The sequence below is a fragment of the Etheostoma cragini genome, chromosome 5, assembly GCF_013103735.1.
Source record: "Etheostoma cragini isolate CJK2018 chromosome 5, CSU_Ecrag_1.0, whole genome shotgun sequence".
NCBI lineage: Eukaryota > Metazoa > Chordata > Actinopteri > Perciformes > Percidae > Etheostoma > Etheostoma cragini.
The window spans coordinates 18,137,558-18,156,093 of record NC_048411.1 but is presented as its reverse complement, the minus strand read 5'-3'; the positions used below and the strand labels follow the sequence as shown (position 1 = coordinate 18,156,093).

Here is an 18,536-nt window from a genome sequence, read left to right as displayed (position 1 = left end):
AAGCATTTGCTGAATGGAGCTTTAACACTGCAAACATTGTCTCTCGAAGTCAAATTAGTGTAAATAGTGAGCGTAGATCTCTGGGATTTCTTCTCCCATGAGACACAGGTGATGTTTTGCTGTTGCCAGAACTTAACTTGGGTCTCAGAGCCTGACTTTTAATGTGAGAATATAATATAAGTGATTGTCTCCACAGCCATCTACATTTATGACACATGTTTTGTTTGTCTGTGTGTAAATCTATTGATATGGTGTAGTCAGCCATGGTTCAGACACTTTTTATATGAGTGTTTTAAATACAGGGAATGTTATTATTTAACCTTTATTCAACTTGGAAAGGAGAGTGAAAACCTTGTTGTTACGGTACTGGGATAATGGAAGTCATTGAGAACATAAGAGGCAAACGGGACATAAAAGAGAGAGTATAAAGTCAAGTAATGAATAGAAAAAAGGCTGAAAGGGCGTGAATAAAGGGAGGACACAGAGGTAATGAGGGAGAAAGAGAGGGAAGGACAGGGAGAGAGTGAGGCTGAAGTTTGATGTGACATTTTCTGTTGGCATGCTCAGAGTTCATTAAATGATCAATCTATTGAACATGTTAATTAGAGGCATCTGAAATAGTGTCTGTGGCTGACAACTGTTGTCAATAGGGAGGACAGTGTCTGGCGGGACTGTTAGGCTTTCACACTCGGCATGTGCTCTTCAAGCAAGCGACTTTGTTACTTGTTAGCGATACAAAATTTATTATATTTGTCACACGGAGCAGGCTCCATTTCCCTGCCTGGATATCAGTGACCTGCTGTTTGTGTCCAGTATTAATGAAAGTGGGTCCAATGAAATATTCATGTACACACTTGTTTCGGTTCTCAGAGGAGCTTTTTGTTTATGACAGGCGTAGTTTAAAAATGACAAGAAGAAATTGAAATCTCCAAACAACCACTGCCGCTGTTCCGAGACTGTGTGTGTGGTCTGCCAACAGTCAGCACAGAAATGTGATTAAGGTTGTGTTGATGTAGATTCTCGGACACACAAACAGCTGCACATTGCAGCTCTGAGATACTGCTGACTGCGTCTGCTCTCTCGTGCTCACTGTATGACTACAGGGGAGCAGCAGCACTGCACAGATGGGTATGTTGTTTAGAATGCAGGCAGCACTGACAGATGGTGGAAATAGCAAACTGTGTTTTTTTATGCTTCATAGACTAATGTCAATAAGAATCTGGCAACAGGATATTGCTATGCATACATTGATGGCCGCATTTTGGCAAACTTGGCTTTTTCAACCTGTGCCTCAACATCTATGAATGAAACTCGGAATATACACCATGACCCTGAACAGAAATGACCATAAATATAACGAAATCATCCTACAAATTTCAGTGTTTTGAATATAAATGCTTCATTCACCTATCACTGGCTCAGTGTACAGCACACACCAGCTCTTCATTTCAGTGAAACTGAAAATGCTTGTAGAATTTGGAATTTAATATACATTACGTTTTGAATACAATTCTTGGTACAGTACTTTAGATCTGAGACATATAATACCGTTCACCTACAATGAGAATAATTTTATTTCACACCGCTGTGAAATGGTCATTGAATAGAACTGTGAGAAGTCTATAGTACCGAGGTCATCTTTTTTTTCTCTCCTTATCCAGTGTGTGTGTTGTGCTCCTTAGGGCCCCCTCTTCCGCCCCAGGAGGTGCAGGTCCAGTGTGGTCAGACGCCGGGGGTCCTGCAGGTCAGATGGAAGCCGCCACCTCTGACTTCTTCAGGAACCTCCAACGGTGCCAGTGTGATTGGCTATGCCGTGTGCACAAAGGGACAAAAGGTACCAAATGTCAGAACAAGTGTTATAATACAGTTCTTAGAAAAAGGCAGCATTTGCCTTCCTCAACTGTGACTTTTATGTGAAGGGCTTTATTGCCATCTCCTGGAGAAATTATATAATGCTGATAACCAGCCCCGAGCAGGCTCCATGGTGCTGCATCTGTCCCACATCCCTTTTCCACAAGGAGCTGGTGTGTGTGTGTGTGTCTGTGTGTGTGTGTGTGTGTGTGTTTTGTATCAACCACAGTAATGTCCAGTTTAATTTCAAACCAAAATCAAAATGCTGGATAGATTTAAATATCAGCCAACAATGGAAAGAGATGCAAGAGCTGGAAATACATGCAGTTTGTACGATGGTTGGGTTACAGAGTAAATTCTTTTGTATGCTGTTATTCTGAATTGCCCTTTGGTAAAGACTCTCTGGTTCCTTTGTGAATACAGATAGCAGAGGTATTATACCCCACAGCAGACTATACGACTGTGGAGTTAAACAGGATCCAGTGTCTGGAGGCCAGGGAACTCATTGTAAGGACGTTATCAACACAAGGAGAGTCCCAGGACTCGCCCGTGGCCATCATCCCGCACAATCTCTTGGGCTCTCCACGCCTCTCCCACCGAACCATTGCACCTTCCCACACTATGGTGCTCCCGCAGTCCCATCCGGTACACTCACAAACCCAGCCTCCTTATCCGTCAACGTATCCCCTGAATCATCCTCAGCCCCAGGTGCAGCCTCTGCCTCGAACCCAGCCCCACACGCTGCCCCACGCACAGCCGCACTCGCAGCCCCTCTGCCAACCCCCTTCTCATTCCCAGCCTCATTTCCAGTGCCACCCCATGCCCAAGTCCAAACCGTTAGTAAGTGCCAGAGAGCCCGAAACCAAAGAGCACGAGGTGGGATTGCGGACAGCCCAGCCCTGGGAGCGATCCCCATCTCCGCTGCCTCCCATGCGTGGACCCAACCTGGAGCCGCCGCACTTCCACCCACGGCGATCTCCCTCTCCTCAGAGGATTCTGCCACAGCCTCAGGGAGTCCCCATCCCCAACACCATCGCCAAGGCCATGGCCAGGGAAGCTGCCCAGAGAGTGTTTGCCGAGGGAAATCAGGTTTGTGGATGTAATTGTCTCAATTTCTATTACAATAGAATTTATGTAAACAGTTATGCTTAGAGCATGGAAATCCGATTTGCGTTTATGTGAAGGGGAATAACTGTCCGGATGATAAAATAATTTCACTTGTTTCTGAAAATCAGCCTGTTTTAAAAACCATTAACACAACAAGTAGTCTTATTCTTTATTTTATAAAGGACAACACTCATTAATTAACAGTTCTGTAAATGTGCCAGTGTTAGTCAGCCGGCTAATTTTCAGCTGTAGTCCTTTGGTCAGATGATTTTAGACCAGAGCAACATTTTGGCTTCTTTTTTACGTTCTTTTTTCTATCTAAATGTCTAAAGTTGGAAGCAAACTCCCACACACTGTCTAACTTGCAAAGATTCATTTAATGTGAACGTTTCTGTACTAGGACTTCATCAGGAAAAAGGCCAATACCAAATTGTTAAATTTATCTGCAAAAATGTATTTTTAAATTTATTTGCAAGTTAGGCAGTGTTGAGGAGTTGGTTGCAACTTTTGATCTACTTATCCCTCTCCTTTGGCCATGTCTCCTGTACAATCTAAATGTCTAACATTTCTCTTATCAGTTTGAGAAAAGGAACATCTTTAGTGAGCGAGGTAACGCCTCGCATCCACTCAACTCTGACGAGGAGGAGGATGGCTACGACTCTCCTCATGCGAGGAGAAGAGGAGCCTCGGTGGATGAATTCCTCAGAGGCTCAGAGTTGGGCAGACAGGTAGGTACTTTACAGACTATTAGTGAATGTATATCACTTGTTTCTGGGAAGAGTGTGGAATCTGTACCTATATGTAGGCAAAATCAAGTTGAATGAAATCACATCCCATCATATCAAAATGAAGCACCTTGTAATTATGTCAGCATCTTTATGGCATCAAAATTATATTTTTTAGAATCTTGTATACATCATTTCTTTTCAAATAAGAAAAGGAGGAAAAGTTAACGAAGCCAGTTGTAAACTGAAATTTTACTTTGGCAACACATTTGCATAATTGTAGCTATACAAGAGTTTTCACCAACACACACAACTTTGTGAACATTGCATACTGGCATTCTGCATGTTGGCCAGCCAATCTGGAGTTTAGAGCTGCTTCTGCACTTGCATTGAGTTGTCAGAGTCTTTAAGTGCCATCATTTGGTGCTAATCAGGGAGTGCTGTGGTATTCTGAGTCTCTGTAGAGTGTAGACACCTTTCTTTTGTCTGTTTGGTAATGGTAAGTATTGTCACATAATCCAGCACACTAGATGTCACCAATATATAAAGATAAGAATTTAAAACATGTTAATCTCTACCCAATATGCTCCCTTTCATCGTTCTCTGTCTTTGTTTTCCCTTAGCACCATCATCCCCACTACAGCCACAGTGAGGAGTACCACACGGAGAGTAGCCGGGGTTCGGACCTGTCCGACATAATGGAAGAGGACGAGGAAGATCTTTACTCTGAGATGCAACTGGAAGAGGGTCGTAGGCGCAGTATCAACTCTCACAACACTCTTAAGGTACATACTGCACACCTTACAGTCTGTAGTGGCCAGGGGAGGACAGAGGACGGTTGGGAAGACAAGTGGTTTATGGAGGGAGGGAGGGTCTTGCCACCTGTACCGGTACCTGTTCTCTCTCCCAGGCTCAATAACCAGGCCCGTTGTGGCTTTGCCTGGCTGAGCTCCCCTGCCTTGTGTTAGCTGAGTCATCCTTTTCCCACCCCAGCCTGCTCCAACCCCCCCTCCCCAGTACTACTGTAGTCAGTCAAGGCTGATCTCATGGGAATGGCTGTGTATACATTAGTGTACTGCTTGCTAAAAGGGCCAAGGCTGTAAACAAAAAGCGCAATGTTTTGTTATGGTTTGCATTGCATTTTGATGCTCTTTATACCACACCAAAGGAGTGTTACAAGTGTTAAAGTCGAATGGGATATTGATGTGCAAATTTTAACATACTGTACTGTATCAAAGGATCATCAAATGCATATGGGAATCTCATTTAAGTGAGTACTTAAATGGAAATATTCACGTTTGTTTACGTCTGCCATGTCCTAAGATTTAATATTCCTAATGTGGGTGTAAATCTTAACATTGTCGGAACATGATCCTGTCTTCATTTGGTCTGTCAGTGGGGATGTGTGGGAATGTGTGGGTGAAAAAAAGCAAAAAAAAACATCACATTATGAGAGTGAGGGGAAAACATTAGTTGCTGACTGGTCCTTTGTATTAGTAGAGTTACTATGAGGGTTGTTCATGAGGGTTAGTCATTCGTGTATTAACTCTTTAATACACAAATGTTGCATCTCCTTTATGTCATTGTCATCTATTTGTAAATCACTGTTGCACATCAAACACCACTCCTCCGCCTTTATCATATTTATGTAAAAACATTATTATTTTAAAACATTTGCAGTTATGATCTAATAATTTTATACAGATACCGTTAAGTTGAAGACGAATTGTCAAATTTACTTCTGAACATACGTTTCACTAAAGTTGATATTGTTGCCACAGAAGTGTCCTTATACAGTATGTGCAAGCTGATTCCTCCATTTACTCAGCTTCATGTTGTATTTTTATTCTTTTCCATTTCATCCCCATTGATGTTTTCATTCTAACCTCACCTGTGGCACTAACTACGCCTGCCACTCACTTTTTTGGGGGGATATTTCTCATTTCTCACAAGTGAAATTCATTTTTTCTACATTTAACCTCGCTCAGTTTGAGATTCCTGTTCAGAGCATGCCATTTTTCTCCTCACGGAATGAGACTGCATGTCTTACTACATTGCCACAAATAACTAATTCTGTCTTTATTTTGTCTTTCCCCCCCATTTGTTCTATTCACAAACTGTGTTGTTTCCTGCCTGTTCTAAAACCTCCGAAAAACGTTTCAACCCTCCTCACAAAAAAAATCTAAACTGAACCTTTTGAATTGAACTGACTAACTGAACTGTGAAATTGTGGAACTTTGCCTCCTGGTTATAATTAAAGGCATATTACAAGCGTCAGGACTTAGCCGAGGAAAGAGACTGCTGGGACCTCCAAAGGGAGGTGGTGAAGCAGAAGTCGCTCCGCAGCAAGCGTCTCCACAGCATCCCCGAGGTGGCCGAGGAAGATTCGGACTGCGTGGACAGCATGGGCCAGCGCCTGTGTTTCGAAGAGGGCGGCCGGCCGGGAACGCCGCACACTCAGCGGAGAATGTACCCCCAGGACACCCACATGCACAACCATCACACCCCTGGCAAGAGCTCCCGCTACCTGCAGCGTCAGCGCTCCTCCCCTCGCTTCACTGATAGCCGCTACTGCTACAACGCAGACGACCGCAGCTTGGTACGACCCAACCGCCAGAGCACCAAGAGTCCCGACAGTGGTTTAGACTGTGGCAGTGAGGAAGAAGGCTCTCTAGGTCGGGGTTATCGAGGGTACTATACTCACGGAAGCCCCATGCGGGGGCCCGTGCAGGTCATTCACTGTGAAGGCCCGGTAGAAAGGCGGGCGCTGGCTATGGGCCGTAAAAGAACTCTGACCCGCCAGTGCAGTATAGAGGAGGAGTTCTCTGAAATCCCAGGGACTGCAACCAAGTCGGTACACACAGGTGACTTTAGGAACAGGGAGCACTTTGGGCCTGGTCGGGAGGCTGGTCAGCGAAACTACCCCAGGGAAGGGGCCCTGAGCGAGGGCAGGCTCAACGAGCTGGACAGGGTCTATTACAGCCCCCACAGGGAGGCTAGGGTCCAGTCTTTGTCCAGGCTCAACCGGGACCAGCCGCTGGTGTGTGATTCAGACTTTCTGCTGTACTTTCCATCAGCAAGCTGCAGCCATTCTGTATTCTTAATGTTGTCTGTTTTTCTTTATGTATACCCCTTTCTTTCTTTCATTTGGCATTTTGTTTTTCATTTTATGACAAGTTATCACGTGGTTCATGGTTGGTCTGATTTGATGTTTTATTTTGTGTGAGTTACTTTGCTTGTACTCAGAATGTCAGGTGGATTTTAGAGTAAAGCTTTCAATTACCTAAAGGCCATTTAGCCAAGTTTTGACTTCTCATGTCTTTGAGAGGAAAGGTTCCACTTAAAGGAGAGTCTTGTGTGCAGTGCATGGGGACGTGCTGCTCCCGTCTTTTCTTCCTCTGCCTTTTGTATGCCGGCTGCCCGTTTCATTTGTTGCTCTCCATGTCTCGCCCTCTTGAGCTGCAGCCGTATCGCTCCACCTTGTGCTTGGAGCTTTATTTCATCATCTCCCATCTCTCATTGCTTCACACATAAAATAAGGCTAGATCATGACTTCTGCAGCCTGCGGTTATTCATTTAGCCTCCAACCCATGCGCATTGTCTCTTGTTGTCTCTTTCACTTTTTTCAGCAAAAAAAATGATCTTGTTCATCATCATTTTCAAAGTCAAATGTTTTGATTATTGTAATACAAAGCCCCAGGCTGAAGCTGTAATGGCTTTGCTCATCTAACTACATCTTTATCCATTCCTCAATCACACTCACCCTCCACTGTTACTCGTTGCATTTTCATCCACTCTTTCTCTCTATTTTCTCATCATTTCTGTCTTTTGTGCTGCCATTTGCGTTCTTTTCTCATCAAGGAGCTGACATGCACAGAACAAAACATACCAAACAAATGGTCTTTAGCTAAACATCTGATCTTTCTATATCCCCAGTCCATGTTGTTTTGTTGGGGGTTGATTTGATTTACTTGTTTTGATGGTTTGTTGGGTTTCCTTATTGTTTTTATAGATTTTGTTTTTGCTATCATTTTGCCTCCTTAAGGACAAATGGAAATCACACCATTTGCTCTTATGGTTTTTATGTTGTTTTAACAGGATTGTGGGGTTCTTTTTTTAATGTTTAGTTATCTTCACAACGCAGGTGATTTCTTGTTCTAACAGCTCGCCTTTTGTTTTTTACTCTAAAGATCATTGGGAACTCAGCATCACATGGAAGCGCTGATCGCCTGGAGCACTCAGGGAGGAGGCCGGTTCACAGTGGCAACCCCCCTCAGCAACGGCCCATCCCATCCATTGGTTAGTGAGGTCACCTCACGAGGAGATGCGTCATCCCCCACCTGCAGGGCCACTGATGTTTGTGCTATTTATACCATGTGTTTCCCTTTTCCATGTGAGCCGAGCTGTACATCTCTCCCATAGAGCTTAAACAACCATGTAGGCCCTTATTCTTGGGGTTGGGGGGGGGATGCACACCCCGTAGCTATCCATCCTCGCAAGCTGGATTTTCCAACTGTTCACATGCAGTTTTGCAGGAAAGTTATCCCAGATACACTCCCTATGCCTGTGTTTACTGTGGGCTGACATGTTTACATGTCCACCCAATTTGACCTCCATGCAACAGTGCAAGCATTGCTGTTTTACACCCAGTGACTCCAGAGTGAAACCTGTTGCCTTGTACACCCCCCTGCCCCCCACCCCACCTCAGGGCAACCTCATCATCCTACTGTCTCAGCATGCGTGAATGGGCCATGGGGTAGAGCAGAGTGTGTGTGCGGGGGATCTCTGACCGTAACGTTGTGATTGGTATCTTCTGTAGAGATCACCATGGACAGTAACAGTGAGGGGAGTGAGGGGAACCTCTCACCCGTCAAGGAGGATGTTTACTATGGCAGTGTAGCTCGGCGCAGGATATGGCTATCTATGTCCTCAGAGGATCAATATGGTATGTGGTGCAGCTGACAATGACAATTCACCCTTGACAAGGCCAGAAAAAGGCCATGAGTCTTTCTTGAACACATGCAGTGATATATGGTGGTCTTTGTTCTGTGCTGGACAGTTAACTGCTTTGTTTAATTTAGCTTAGTTTAGCTGAATAAAGCTGACGGGGGAAGACAAGACTGGCCACTTTTCCCATTTTTTGGAGAATGAAAATCCCTTCCCTGTATGTACTCCTACACCTTCAATCCCAAGAAACCCAAACTCACCCCTACTCTTCCCATTCACCCTCCATATCCAGGCTACCCTCCCGCCATCTGACCGCAACTTAGCCCGCCCTCCTCTTCTTTAGCTTCTTCGCCACCTCCTCGTTTCCTTCTCCTCCCACCTTCATGAGCAAGTAATGCATTTGCTTTCATTTTGCATGAGCCGTTTACAACACAGTGAGAAGGAAAGACTGCCTTGATGGTATCACTCGGTTGCGGTTTGCTGCTGCCATCAAAGTCAGACGAGTTTTACACGATTGAAGCACATTTTACATCTTTCAAAAACAAGTCACATTTCACTTTCTTAGTTAGTATTGGTTGCAGTATATCCCTGAGCCATCATTCAGACTTACAATCAGCCATTGAAACATGTAATACGGTGATCCATGAGAAGCATGGGGAACTGATATCAGGTTCATCCCTTCCCCCTCACTGATATCGGCGTTGCCAGGAACTGCTGGGGCATTTAATGTGCTGTCTCCCTTGGGAACGTTCCTCCTTTGCCCCTTTTATTGCCTCACATTGTTTCCAGATGTGGCCTTAAAGCATGACCGCACATCTGCATTTGATGTAGGAATGTTCTCCTGCTCATGTCTGATCCCGGGAAAGCATGTATGGCTGAAAGTCAGCCTCTGTGAGATAAGGCAGTGAAACAGCAATGAACAATGCTAGCAGTGTTACTTGTGTCCTCCTGGTGTCATTCAGTTTCCCCTTGCACCCCAAAACAACTGCTTGACATGTGCTTCCTGTCTGTGCTGTGTTGTACTGCGCTATCACTGTGCTATGATGTTTAAAGACACGCCAGCAAGCAGAGATGTGTGAACAAAGAACCCTGACATGCTACAATTGCAACAAGCCTATTTTTTCTTTTTTCTTTTCTAAAGAATCCTTTTGCTTTTAGTGCGTGAACACTACAAGAGTATCGTTTCCTAAGTGAAAACAAAAAATTCCAACAAAAAGCGTAATTATCGCATTCTCGACCTCTGGCTCTTTTTTCACACATGCATGTCATCGCCCTCTCCCCTGTCAGCTCTAACAAAGAGACATCTTCTGCTCTCATTGCCTCTACAGCCAGCGTGGCTGTATAAGGCTGGTAGTAGCAGCAGAGGCCTCCTCTATGTTTCAGAAGGCTATGGCGGTCGCAGGCACGGGCGGGGACGGCGCTCCCCGGAGTACTACGAGGAGTCTGAGCCGGAGGAGATGACCCGTGTGTTCGTGGCTCTGTTCGACTATGACCCCATGTCCATGTCTCCCAACCCCGACGCTGCTGACGAGGAGCTGCCATTCAAGGAGGGCCAGATCATTAAGGTGTTGACTTGATTCTTAGACAGATTTACAGATTTATGTTTCATGGCATATCATAACATAGCAATAAAAAAAATAAACCAGAAAAATTATGCTTGATTTCGTATCTGTCTTTTACTTCTTCAAATCCCCTATGTTTAAATTAGAGGTGGTTCTATACCATTTTTTGCTTCATGGTACCTGAAGTTGCGTATGGGCTGATACTGAGGACCAATCCGATACCAGTGTGTCATATATTTTATTATGTATTAACAGCTGTATACTACTATGCCTGTATGAATGGGATTGTGTTGTTTTGGTGTGAATCAGACTAAAATCTTTGTAAACATTAACAAACACAAACAATGAATGTCACAGAACTTTCTCTTATTATCCAGTTTGAAAGTGAGTCGTAACGGAAAAAAACATAAATAAACTACTTTAAGTAGATTTTCTTCACGGCTATATTGGTATTATTACTTGGTATTCGATCATTGCATATACTACAGTACTTTCCAATAGCGATAGTAGCATTTTCGGCAGGATCGGAGGCTTTTCCGATACTGGTATTGGAATCGAAACATCTCTAATTTAAATGCCATCTTAGCTAATGGCCTTAGAATTACATGCCAAAGGTAGTCATCTTTGCCTGTCCTAGTTGCAGGTTTTAAAACATCTGTCCTTTGTTTTTGACTGCATCGACTCTTTGTCGTTGCTTCAGGTCTTTGGGAATAAAGACACAGATGGCTTCTACAGGGCGGAGGTCCGAGAGCGCGTGGGTCTGATCCCCTGTAACATGGTCTCTGAGATCCAAACAGAGGATGACGCCATGATGGACCAGCTCCTCAAACAGGGCTTCCTACCACTCAACACTCCTGTGGAGAAGTTAGGTGAGACATCATTTTCCTTCAGGACCAAATCACCTTCTTTTTCTTTTTCTAACGTTGCGCCGATACATACCATCTGTATATATCTGACCAGCTCAATGCTTTACTAATGCTTTTACTGACACATTTCTCCTTTTCTATGCTCTTCCCACTTAATTATGTTTTTTCTGCTTTCCTGTAAAGTGAACTGTGACCGTTTCAAAGATGGCCGCTCAATAAATCGCAGGTCCAGAAAGTCCAAGAGAGGTCTGTGTCCAGTGAGATGCTCTTCTGCTTCATCTTTACTGCTTTTTTCCCCCCCACTCCTCACCATTGTTATTCATCTGTGAACTGCAGTTAGCTCATGTCCACTTCATTTGCTCTCACTAAGCTATGAACATTGGAGGTGTTTACCTTGCAAGCCAGATGATCAGATTGCAAAGTTTGTTGGACTTGTCCGGTTTGCCCGGCCATCATGTGTCGTCACTGGTCATCACATCTTTCCGTAAAGTTTTTAAAATATTCCCAGTGAGTCTTCTTATTTTTGTCTATTGTTCGTTTTCTTATTCGCAGAGAGGAACAGGCGGAGTGGCCGCCAGCACCCAATGTCTACACGGAGGATGGTGGCTCTGTACGACTATGACCCCCGAGAGAGCTCCCCTAACGTTGATGTAGAGGTACTGTCCTCCTGTGGCTCCAGCTACTCTCTGTGTCTTGACCATTCTCTGTCATCACCATCATGTTAAAAAATGCAGAAAAGCACAAAATTTGTTGAGATGCACACGCACAAAAAATGAGGACTTTTGATGTTTTGTTTAATCAATTTGGATTTTAAAGGAATAATTTGACATTTTGGGAAATAGGATTATTTACTATCTAACTCGTGGCAAGATGATGTCAAACTATTCCTTTAAGTGCGCTTCAGGGCAATATGTACACAGTTGAGGGTAGAATGGGGAGTTACAGTCAGCCTTGTGTAAGCTAGAGGATTGAATTACTTTCCCGTGCTGTTTTCTTTGCCCCACCCCCACCCCCCACCCGTTCACTTACTCTCAACTTTCTATTGACACTGCCACCGACACAGTATGAGGGCAACAGACTGAATGAGGAGGTGAGTGAGGGCGAGGAGGGTACGGTACTGTCTGCTCTGTGTGTGTGTTTCCTCCCCCGTTTGTTAGAGTGCAAACGAGGAGGTGGGCTTCAGATGACTGTCCCCGGCGGTCATGAATATAGCCCATCATGCATTGCCTGAGCCAGCATCTCCCCTCCTTGGTTTGGTCTTTTGTGTCGACCTGTCTCCTACATACTGTACATGCGAATCCCGTAGGACAGATGTGCTTAGCGTGTTGCAATCCTGTCTTCAAACTTCCAACATTTGATGCATTTGCAGTCGCAACAGTCCGTCCGCCGAGACTGAATTGACACTCGTGTTAAAGATGCATCACATTGATTTGGAGAAGGAAGCACAGCATTTCAAACTCATCAAACCCCAGTACATTTGATGTTTTAGAAAGCCTTGTGCACACATATACTGCTGTAAACAACAAGAAAAAGTAGACCACACCAAATGTATCTCATCTCTCTTCTTTGGCAGGCTGAACTGACTTTCTGTGCCGGTGACGTCATCACAGTTTTTGGTGAAATAGATGAAGATGGCTTTTACTATGTAAGTGCCAAACATTTCTAGTTCCATGTCTGTTTTTTTCCCTTTATTTACTGTGAACTACATTTTTACATAAAACACATCTGTGCTCACTCACCCCGCCAGTAAAATAATTCATTTTCTGCACTGGCAAAACTGTAGTTTATGCAAATAACATTCTCCCTGTGAAATCTTCAGTCCAAAGGATGAGCTAATTCTTCAGAGAGAATATGGTTCATTGATAAAGAGACAAATACATCCACGCCTGTGTACTGTACATTTAAACTTTATATATATTTTCATATATTTTGTTGTGTACTGACCATTATCCCAATATATTTCCAACACTGTTAAAACGCCGAATTCCATTACATGTCATTTAGCTGACACTTTTATCCAAAAGTGACTTACAATTGCTATATATGTCAGAGGTCACATGCCTCTGGAGCAACTAGGGGTTAAGTGTCTTGCTCAGGGACACATTGGTAGATGTATTGCAGTGGGAATTAAACCCAGGTCTCCCACACCAAACACATGTGTCTGCGCCATCCCCACCCACACCCATACCACCACCCAGACCTGTAGTTTTGATCAAGTCTATTGATGGCTTCATATCCCCTTTGTGCGTTCATAAACTCTCTCTGCCAGAACCTATCATCAATTGACTTTTTATCAAGCTTTAAGCCACATTTTTATAACACACTTCTTAGATCAGGTAGTTTTTTTAACCAGGATGATGCATTTTGGTCATTGGACATCTGGATAAGTTATCAGAGAAACAAGCAAATGTTAGCGGCAGCTCAGCTCCAGCTTATTTTTGCCCATAAACAATTATAATATGTAACGTATAAATATAACGTTTTATTTTTAATAATTAAGCTCCTTTCATACAGAGAGTGTAGCTCAAAGTGATTTACGACAGTGTGAGAGTGTAGAGTCTTGCATCTCTCAGGTAGAGAGTGCTACAGTTTTGACCAAGGGTTAAAAGGCTGAGCTGCCGATTTCTTTATTTGTGTGATAAAGATGGCAGCAGAAGATATAAGAAGCCGTGAAGGATAATAAAATGAAAAGAATAAGCAATGTAGGCTGGTCTCAAACCATTAAAAGCCTCATAAACAAGTACAAGAACCTTAGAATCAATCCTTAAAGACACTGGGAGCCGGTTCAGGTTAGCTATAACTGGGTTAATATGCCCTCTATGCCTGGCGGCAGAGTTCTGGGATGGTTGTAGTTTAACAACGTTTCTGTATGGGATTCGCGATTGGAGCACTTTGATAAAAGCCAAACGTACTGTACGTGCTTGTGCAGATGAATACTTGTCGCGTCGGCAGTTCCTCTCATCTCTCAACTCTATTGCAACTTTGATTTGAAACTTCTTTGCACCTGGTCAAAATAATAGTAATAGTAATAATATAAAATTATATATAATTTTCAAAAGAAGTAACAAAGTGCTTTACATTCATTTAAAAAGCAACAACAGAAATGGCAGATAATAACCGTAAAATCAGTAAAAAAAAGCAATTTGTAAAGTAGTGTTTTTTTTAAATAAAGAGACCTAAATGAAGACAATGTGTGGGTTTTTCCCCAGTAGGGGGGCCCGAGCAGAAAAGGCCCGACCCTTTAGTTTTTGACCAGTTATATATTTCAAAAGTGATCATTCAAATTTAAAAATGCATACTTAAACAGACTGGGAGCCAATGGAGTGATTTTAAAATTGGTGTTCTGTGTTCTCTCCTGTTGGGACTGGTAATGAGTCTGGAGTGTGGAGGACGAACGGTTGAAGTGTAGAGTAACTCTGTAGAGTCTCACTGTGCTTTTGTCATCCACAGGGCGAGCTCAATGGACACAAAGGACTTGTTCCTTCCAACTTTCTAGAAGAAGTGCCTGATGATGTAGAGGTTTTTCTCACTGACTCACCATCTCGATACCCCCAGGACACTCCTGCACGGATAAAGACCAAAAGGGTACATGCTCCTTCGCAGTACTAGCCCTCTGTCATCCATTTACTCTTTTCAGTTCCCTGTATCTCCTTTAGTACCGTGTCTGTGCGTGTGTGGGTGGCTCATTGAACTACAATGGGATTTCTGACTTTGGAGCATTACACTGTAAATAAATAGATGTCTAAGATCTATGAAGAAAAAAAATACTTTAAGACTAATACTTGACAGAGGTTCTTTTATTTTTCATGTTTACTGCTGTGAAGGGGGGGGGGGGAGTTCTGCATTGTATAATACATGGATTGACTGTATTCATAAAGCATTCTCAATGAGAGTAAAATGGAGGAGGGGAACCCTCCTGTGACTTTTTACTTGTTCTGTCATGTCTTGAAAAGCAGCAGTTAACACTTTTTGCACATGCATATTCAGCATTCTAACAAATGCTTTATGAATATATTCTGTGTTTGATCTCAAATTATTTCTAATAGAGTAAAAATAGTTTTGTTGTACTGAAAGATGAACTATGTAGTCTGTAGCTTAGCATGTTCTATAGTCCAGATGCATGAATTCTTGAACATTTTATATGAACATAAGTCTAGTGTAGTCCAACTTTTGTATCTGCTCCTGAACGCCTTGTTTTGTATATTGCTTTTTTGTAAAGTAGCACGCAAAGGTCACTTAGCCTATGTTGCCATCAGAGAATAATTTCAGAAGTAATTATTTACTAAATGTAAATATGTGGTTATTTTTGTCTTTAACAAATAATTCAAATTGTTGAAATACCAATAGGTGTCATCAGATATTTCTTTCATGTGTTGTAATTTGCCATTGTCATAGTGCAAACTGTTGAAATGCCATCACCATATATATATTTTTTTTATTTCTTTTCCTCACCCGCTTGGCAAAACAGAAGAAGAGTGTTCATTTCACACCTTAAAGGCTCTGTTTCCGTCACGTAAGTGAGCAACTGAGGATACCAAGATTACGCTCCCCTCGTCTAATGCAGATGACATGGGTACCCTTAGCTTCTGGTATGCAACATGTATACTTTATATGACATTCCTTTTAGGTAGTTTTAGGATTCCTCAGTACTGTTTCTCAGTAGAAGATAGTAACCCTAGCCAATGCATTAGACAAGAAGTATGGTATCTTCAGTTGTTTCTCTGAGTGTTGTACATGACAATGTCCGTCTCCTGCAATAAGTCTCCTGCTGTAACTCATGGTGAGCTAAAAGGCCATTGTACAATTACCCACAGTTATCAAAACGTTTAAAGTTAACGCTACTAACATTTAGACTACTTTCAGTGCAACATGGCATGCTGCATCCTAGAAAGAAATCCCCAAAGCCTATTAATTCTCCGCAAAATCCAAAGAAAAGCATTCAAATCTTTCACTTGGTTGAAACTGGGTTTAGTTCTCATGTAATTTGGCTTTTTGCTCTGGCCAGATTTGGGACTCTTTTTCTTGTAATCAAGGAATAATGTTAAACAAGAAAGAAAACACATTCTTTTCACATGGTTTTCAAATCAGTACTGATTTTGTGAACCAAGATGTGAGCTGTCACTTACACAGCCAATTATCTATTAGTTATTTATTTAAAGTGGGACTATGGAACTTTTGAAATGACAATTATGGGATAGCACTGAATGGCTGCACTACTTTTTAGCATTTTGCTAAAATGCTAAAAAGTTATTGCAAAAGTAGCACACGTGAAAAAGAGGGAAGTCAGAAAACCTGACACCGTAATGTCCGCTATGCAGCAATATTTACCTAAACTCGCCGTTAGACGCCGTTAGCCACCGTAAGCTCCAGGTCACACCAGACTGAGTGTACTGAGGACTGAATTGAGCAACGGTGCGCTTTGTTTTTGAACAATTCAACTTTTCATTTACAAGTGGCGGAATGTGTTTTTGTTCTCTCAAAAGTTCCACAGTCTCGCTTTAAACTCAGTAAAGTCAAATATAAAATGAAGCAGAATGATTTTGATGTGTTCTTACGTTGAAACATATTGTATACATCAATATAGCCTCATATAAATGGAATCTTTGATCATCTGTCTTCCCAAAGTGCAATTTAAAGAAGCCTTTTAGCCCATGATTACAGAAAAGGAACAGTGACTAGTAGTTTCTCTGTAACCCAGTTGTATCAGTAAATATCTATATACATGTTTAAGGGGAAGGAAAGTGAATATGATATAAATATGTCCACTCCCAAAATGCAAATTTATCTATTTATGTGAGAGGAACTGCTCTGCCCGTTGTTGGGAAATGTCACCTTACAGTGATGTGGAAGTTAGTCAATGTCATGCTTAAATTCTGTTCTCTTGTAGAATATTCTTGCAGCTTCATAAAAAAAAAAAAAACTACGTGACAGAGGGCGGGCGGGAGGGAGTGTGTACAGCATATCTATACCTGAGTGCAGGACAACATTCAGGGAGATAGACTTCAGAGCTATGCCCTGCTGAGACAGAAAGGACTTAGGAGTAGGGACTGAGGTGTGAGAGACGTTTGGCTTTTTAACACCCTCAACTGTCCCTTACGGGTCTCCCATTAGGTGCCATTGGAAAAATCGGGTCCGCCCAGAAGAGCAGGCTCTCCCACAGTGCGTCCACACATCCCTGGCCGTCTCATCAGGGCCCCACCGGACATGTACTCCTCCAAAAGGAAAAAGGGACTGCTCTCCAAAGGGAAGACACTATTGCAAAGACTCGGCGCTGTAAAATAATTTGACATACTTGGAAAGGGTCAACCACTTCCTTGTAATGTTAAAAGCTAAAAAAAAATTAAACATAACACAGTGGGCAGGTGGCCTTTGTGAGCTTAGCAAATGCTTTATATTCTTGTACATCTGTTGTTGACTAGAATATTTGTATTTTGTTAACAGTATCAACTACATATTTTCAATAACGCTTCATTTTAGGATCCCGCAACCTCGTGGCATCTTACCGCCAAGTCTCTGACTGATGTTTTGCTGTAGACGGAGACAAGGCCCGGGGCATTCTTCCTGTTGCACCTGATCAAGTCTGATGGCACTTAGAACACCACATAGGGAGTGTGACCAGTGTGTCTGTGTACAGAATGTCATTCAAACACTGAGGGATCATCAGAAAAACCGTGGGAGTCCATTTTGAATCTGAAGAAAAAGACAGGGCCTGGTAAAGACGTCAAACAGCCTGCCAGCCACATAAACTGTACAAGAGGTTTGCATGCTTTACTTCAGCCCATTCCCTCCCGACCCCTTGAGAGTGCATGCAATGTGACGGCTCGGTATGGAACCTGGAGCATGCAGCACTTTAATACGATGTGGCTGACTGGCTGCGCAGTAAACTGTAGTGTAACACATCAGCAGCATTAACTCCTACGCCCTATCTTAATTGTGAGAAACAAGACGAGCCCCCCCCCCCCCGACATGCCGGACACCTAAAAATCCAAGCACATACTGTACCTACTACAGGGTCTCTGCATTAAAAATCAGCCTGAATGGAAATAGATTCAGCCTCTATGTACTTGCCTTATAATCGCACAATGGTTAGTACTTTACCCAGTAGACCGTGCAGTTCCATGCCTACTATTCATTTGTCAGTAAAATCTGTTTGCAGATGTTAATCCTGACTTGTGATGTGCGATGTGTGTGACTGTCCGTGATTTCAATAGGACAAGAGCTTACACATTACAGTCCAAGGCTTCTGGTGTTGACAATGTCAATCAATAGTAAAGCCCAAGAAATTATTTTCAATCATAGAAAACAATGAAAAAGTAAATGTTCTCTGCATACTAATTTTTGAGGCTACTGAGTGAATGAAGGGACTTTATTTTTATTAAAAGGTCACTGTTTTTGAAGCCACACTGATGCACATCTGATTTAAAACAATGACTAACCTCTTCAAAAGATAACTATATTACATAAGCCGATTAAAAAAA

At 42.7% G+C, this 18,536-nt stretch overlaps 1 protein-coding gene across 26 annotated transcripts in view; it reads left to right on the top strand.

The window, feature by feature from the left end:
• The window catches only part of rimbp2 (RIMS binding protein 2), a 91,435-nt gene extending 73,067 nt beyond the window's left edge, over positions 1-18,368 (top strand). For 9 of the 26 annotated variants that reach the window (XM_034871020.1, XM_034871018.1, XM_034871015.1 and 6 more), the window contains 16 exons: positions 1,662-1,834; positions 2,275-2,940; positions 3,537-3,686; positions 4,307-4,468; positions 5,944-6,723; positions 7,874-7,982; positions 8,503-8,628; positions 10,014-10,195; positions 10,893-11,061; positions 11,242-11,304; positions 11,611-11,714; positions 12,122-12,148; positions 12,632-12,703; positions 14,509-14,643; positions 15,527-15,571; positions 17,170-18,368. In XM_034871020.1, coding sequence (XP_034726911.1) covers positions 1,662-1,834; positions 2,275-2,940; positions 3,537-3,686; positions 4,307-4,468; positions 5,944-6,723; positions 7,874-7,982; positions 8,503-8,628; positions 10,014-10,195; positions 10,893-11,061; positions 11,242-11,304; positions 11,611-11,714; positions 12,122-12,148; positions 12,632-12,703; positions 14,509-14,643; positions 15,527-15,553 — 2,945 coding nt within the window. In that variant the 3' untranslated portion in view covers positions 15,554-15,571; positions 17,170-18,368. Of the gene's footprint in view, positions 1-1,661; positions 1,835-2,274; positions 2,941-3,536; positions 3,687-4,306; positions 4,469-5,943; positions 6,724-7,873; positions 7,983-8,502; positions 8,629-9,958; positions 10,196-10,892; positions 11,062-11,241; positions 11,305-11,610; positions 11,715-12,121; positions 12,149-12,631; positions 12,704-14,508; positions 14,644-15,526; positions 15,648-17,169 lie in introns of those variants that run through there. The other 17 variants (XM_034871017.1, XM_034871013.1, XM_034871009.1 and 14 more) reach the window with 13 other exon arrangements.
• The last annotated feature ends 168 nt before the right edge of the window (positions 18,369-18,536 follow it).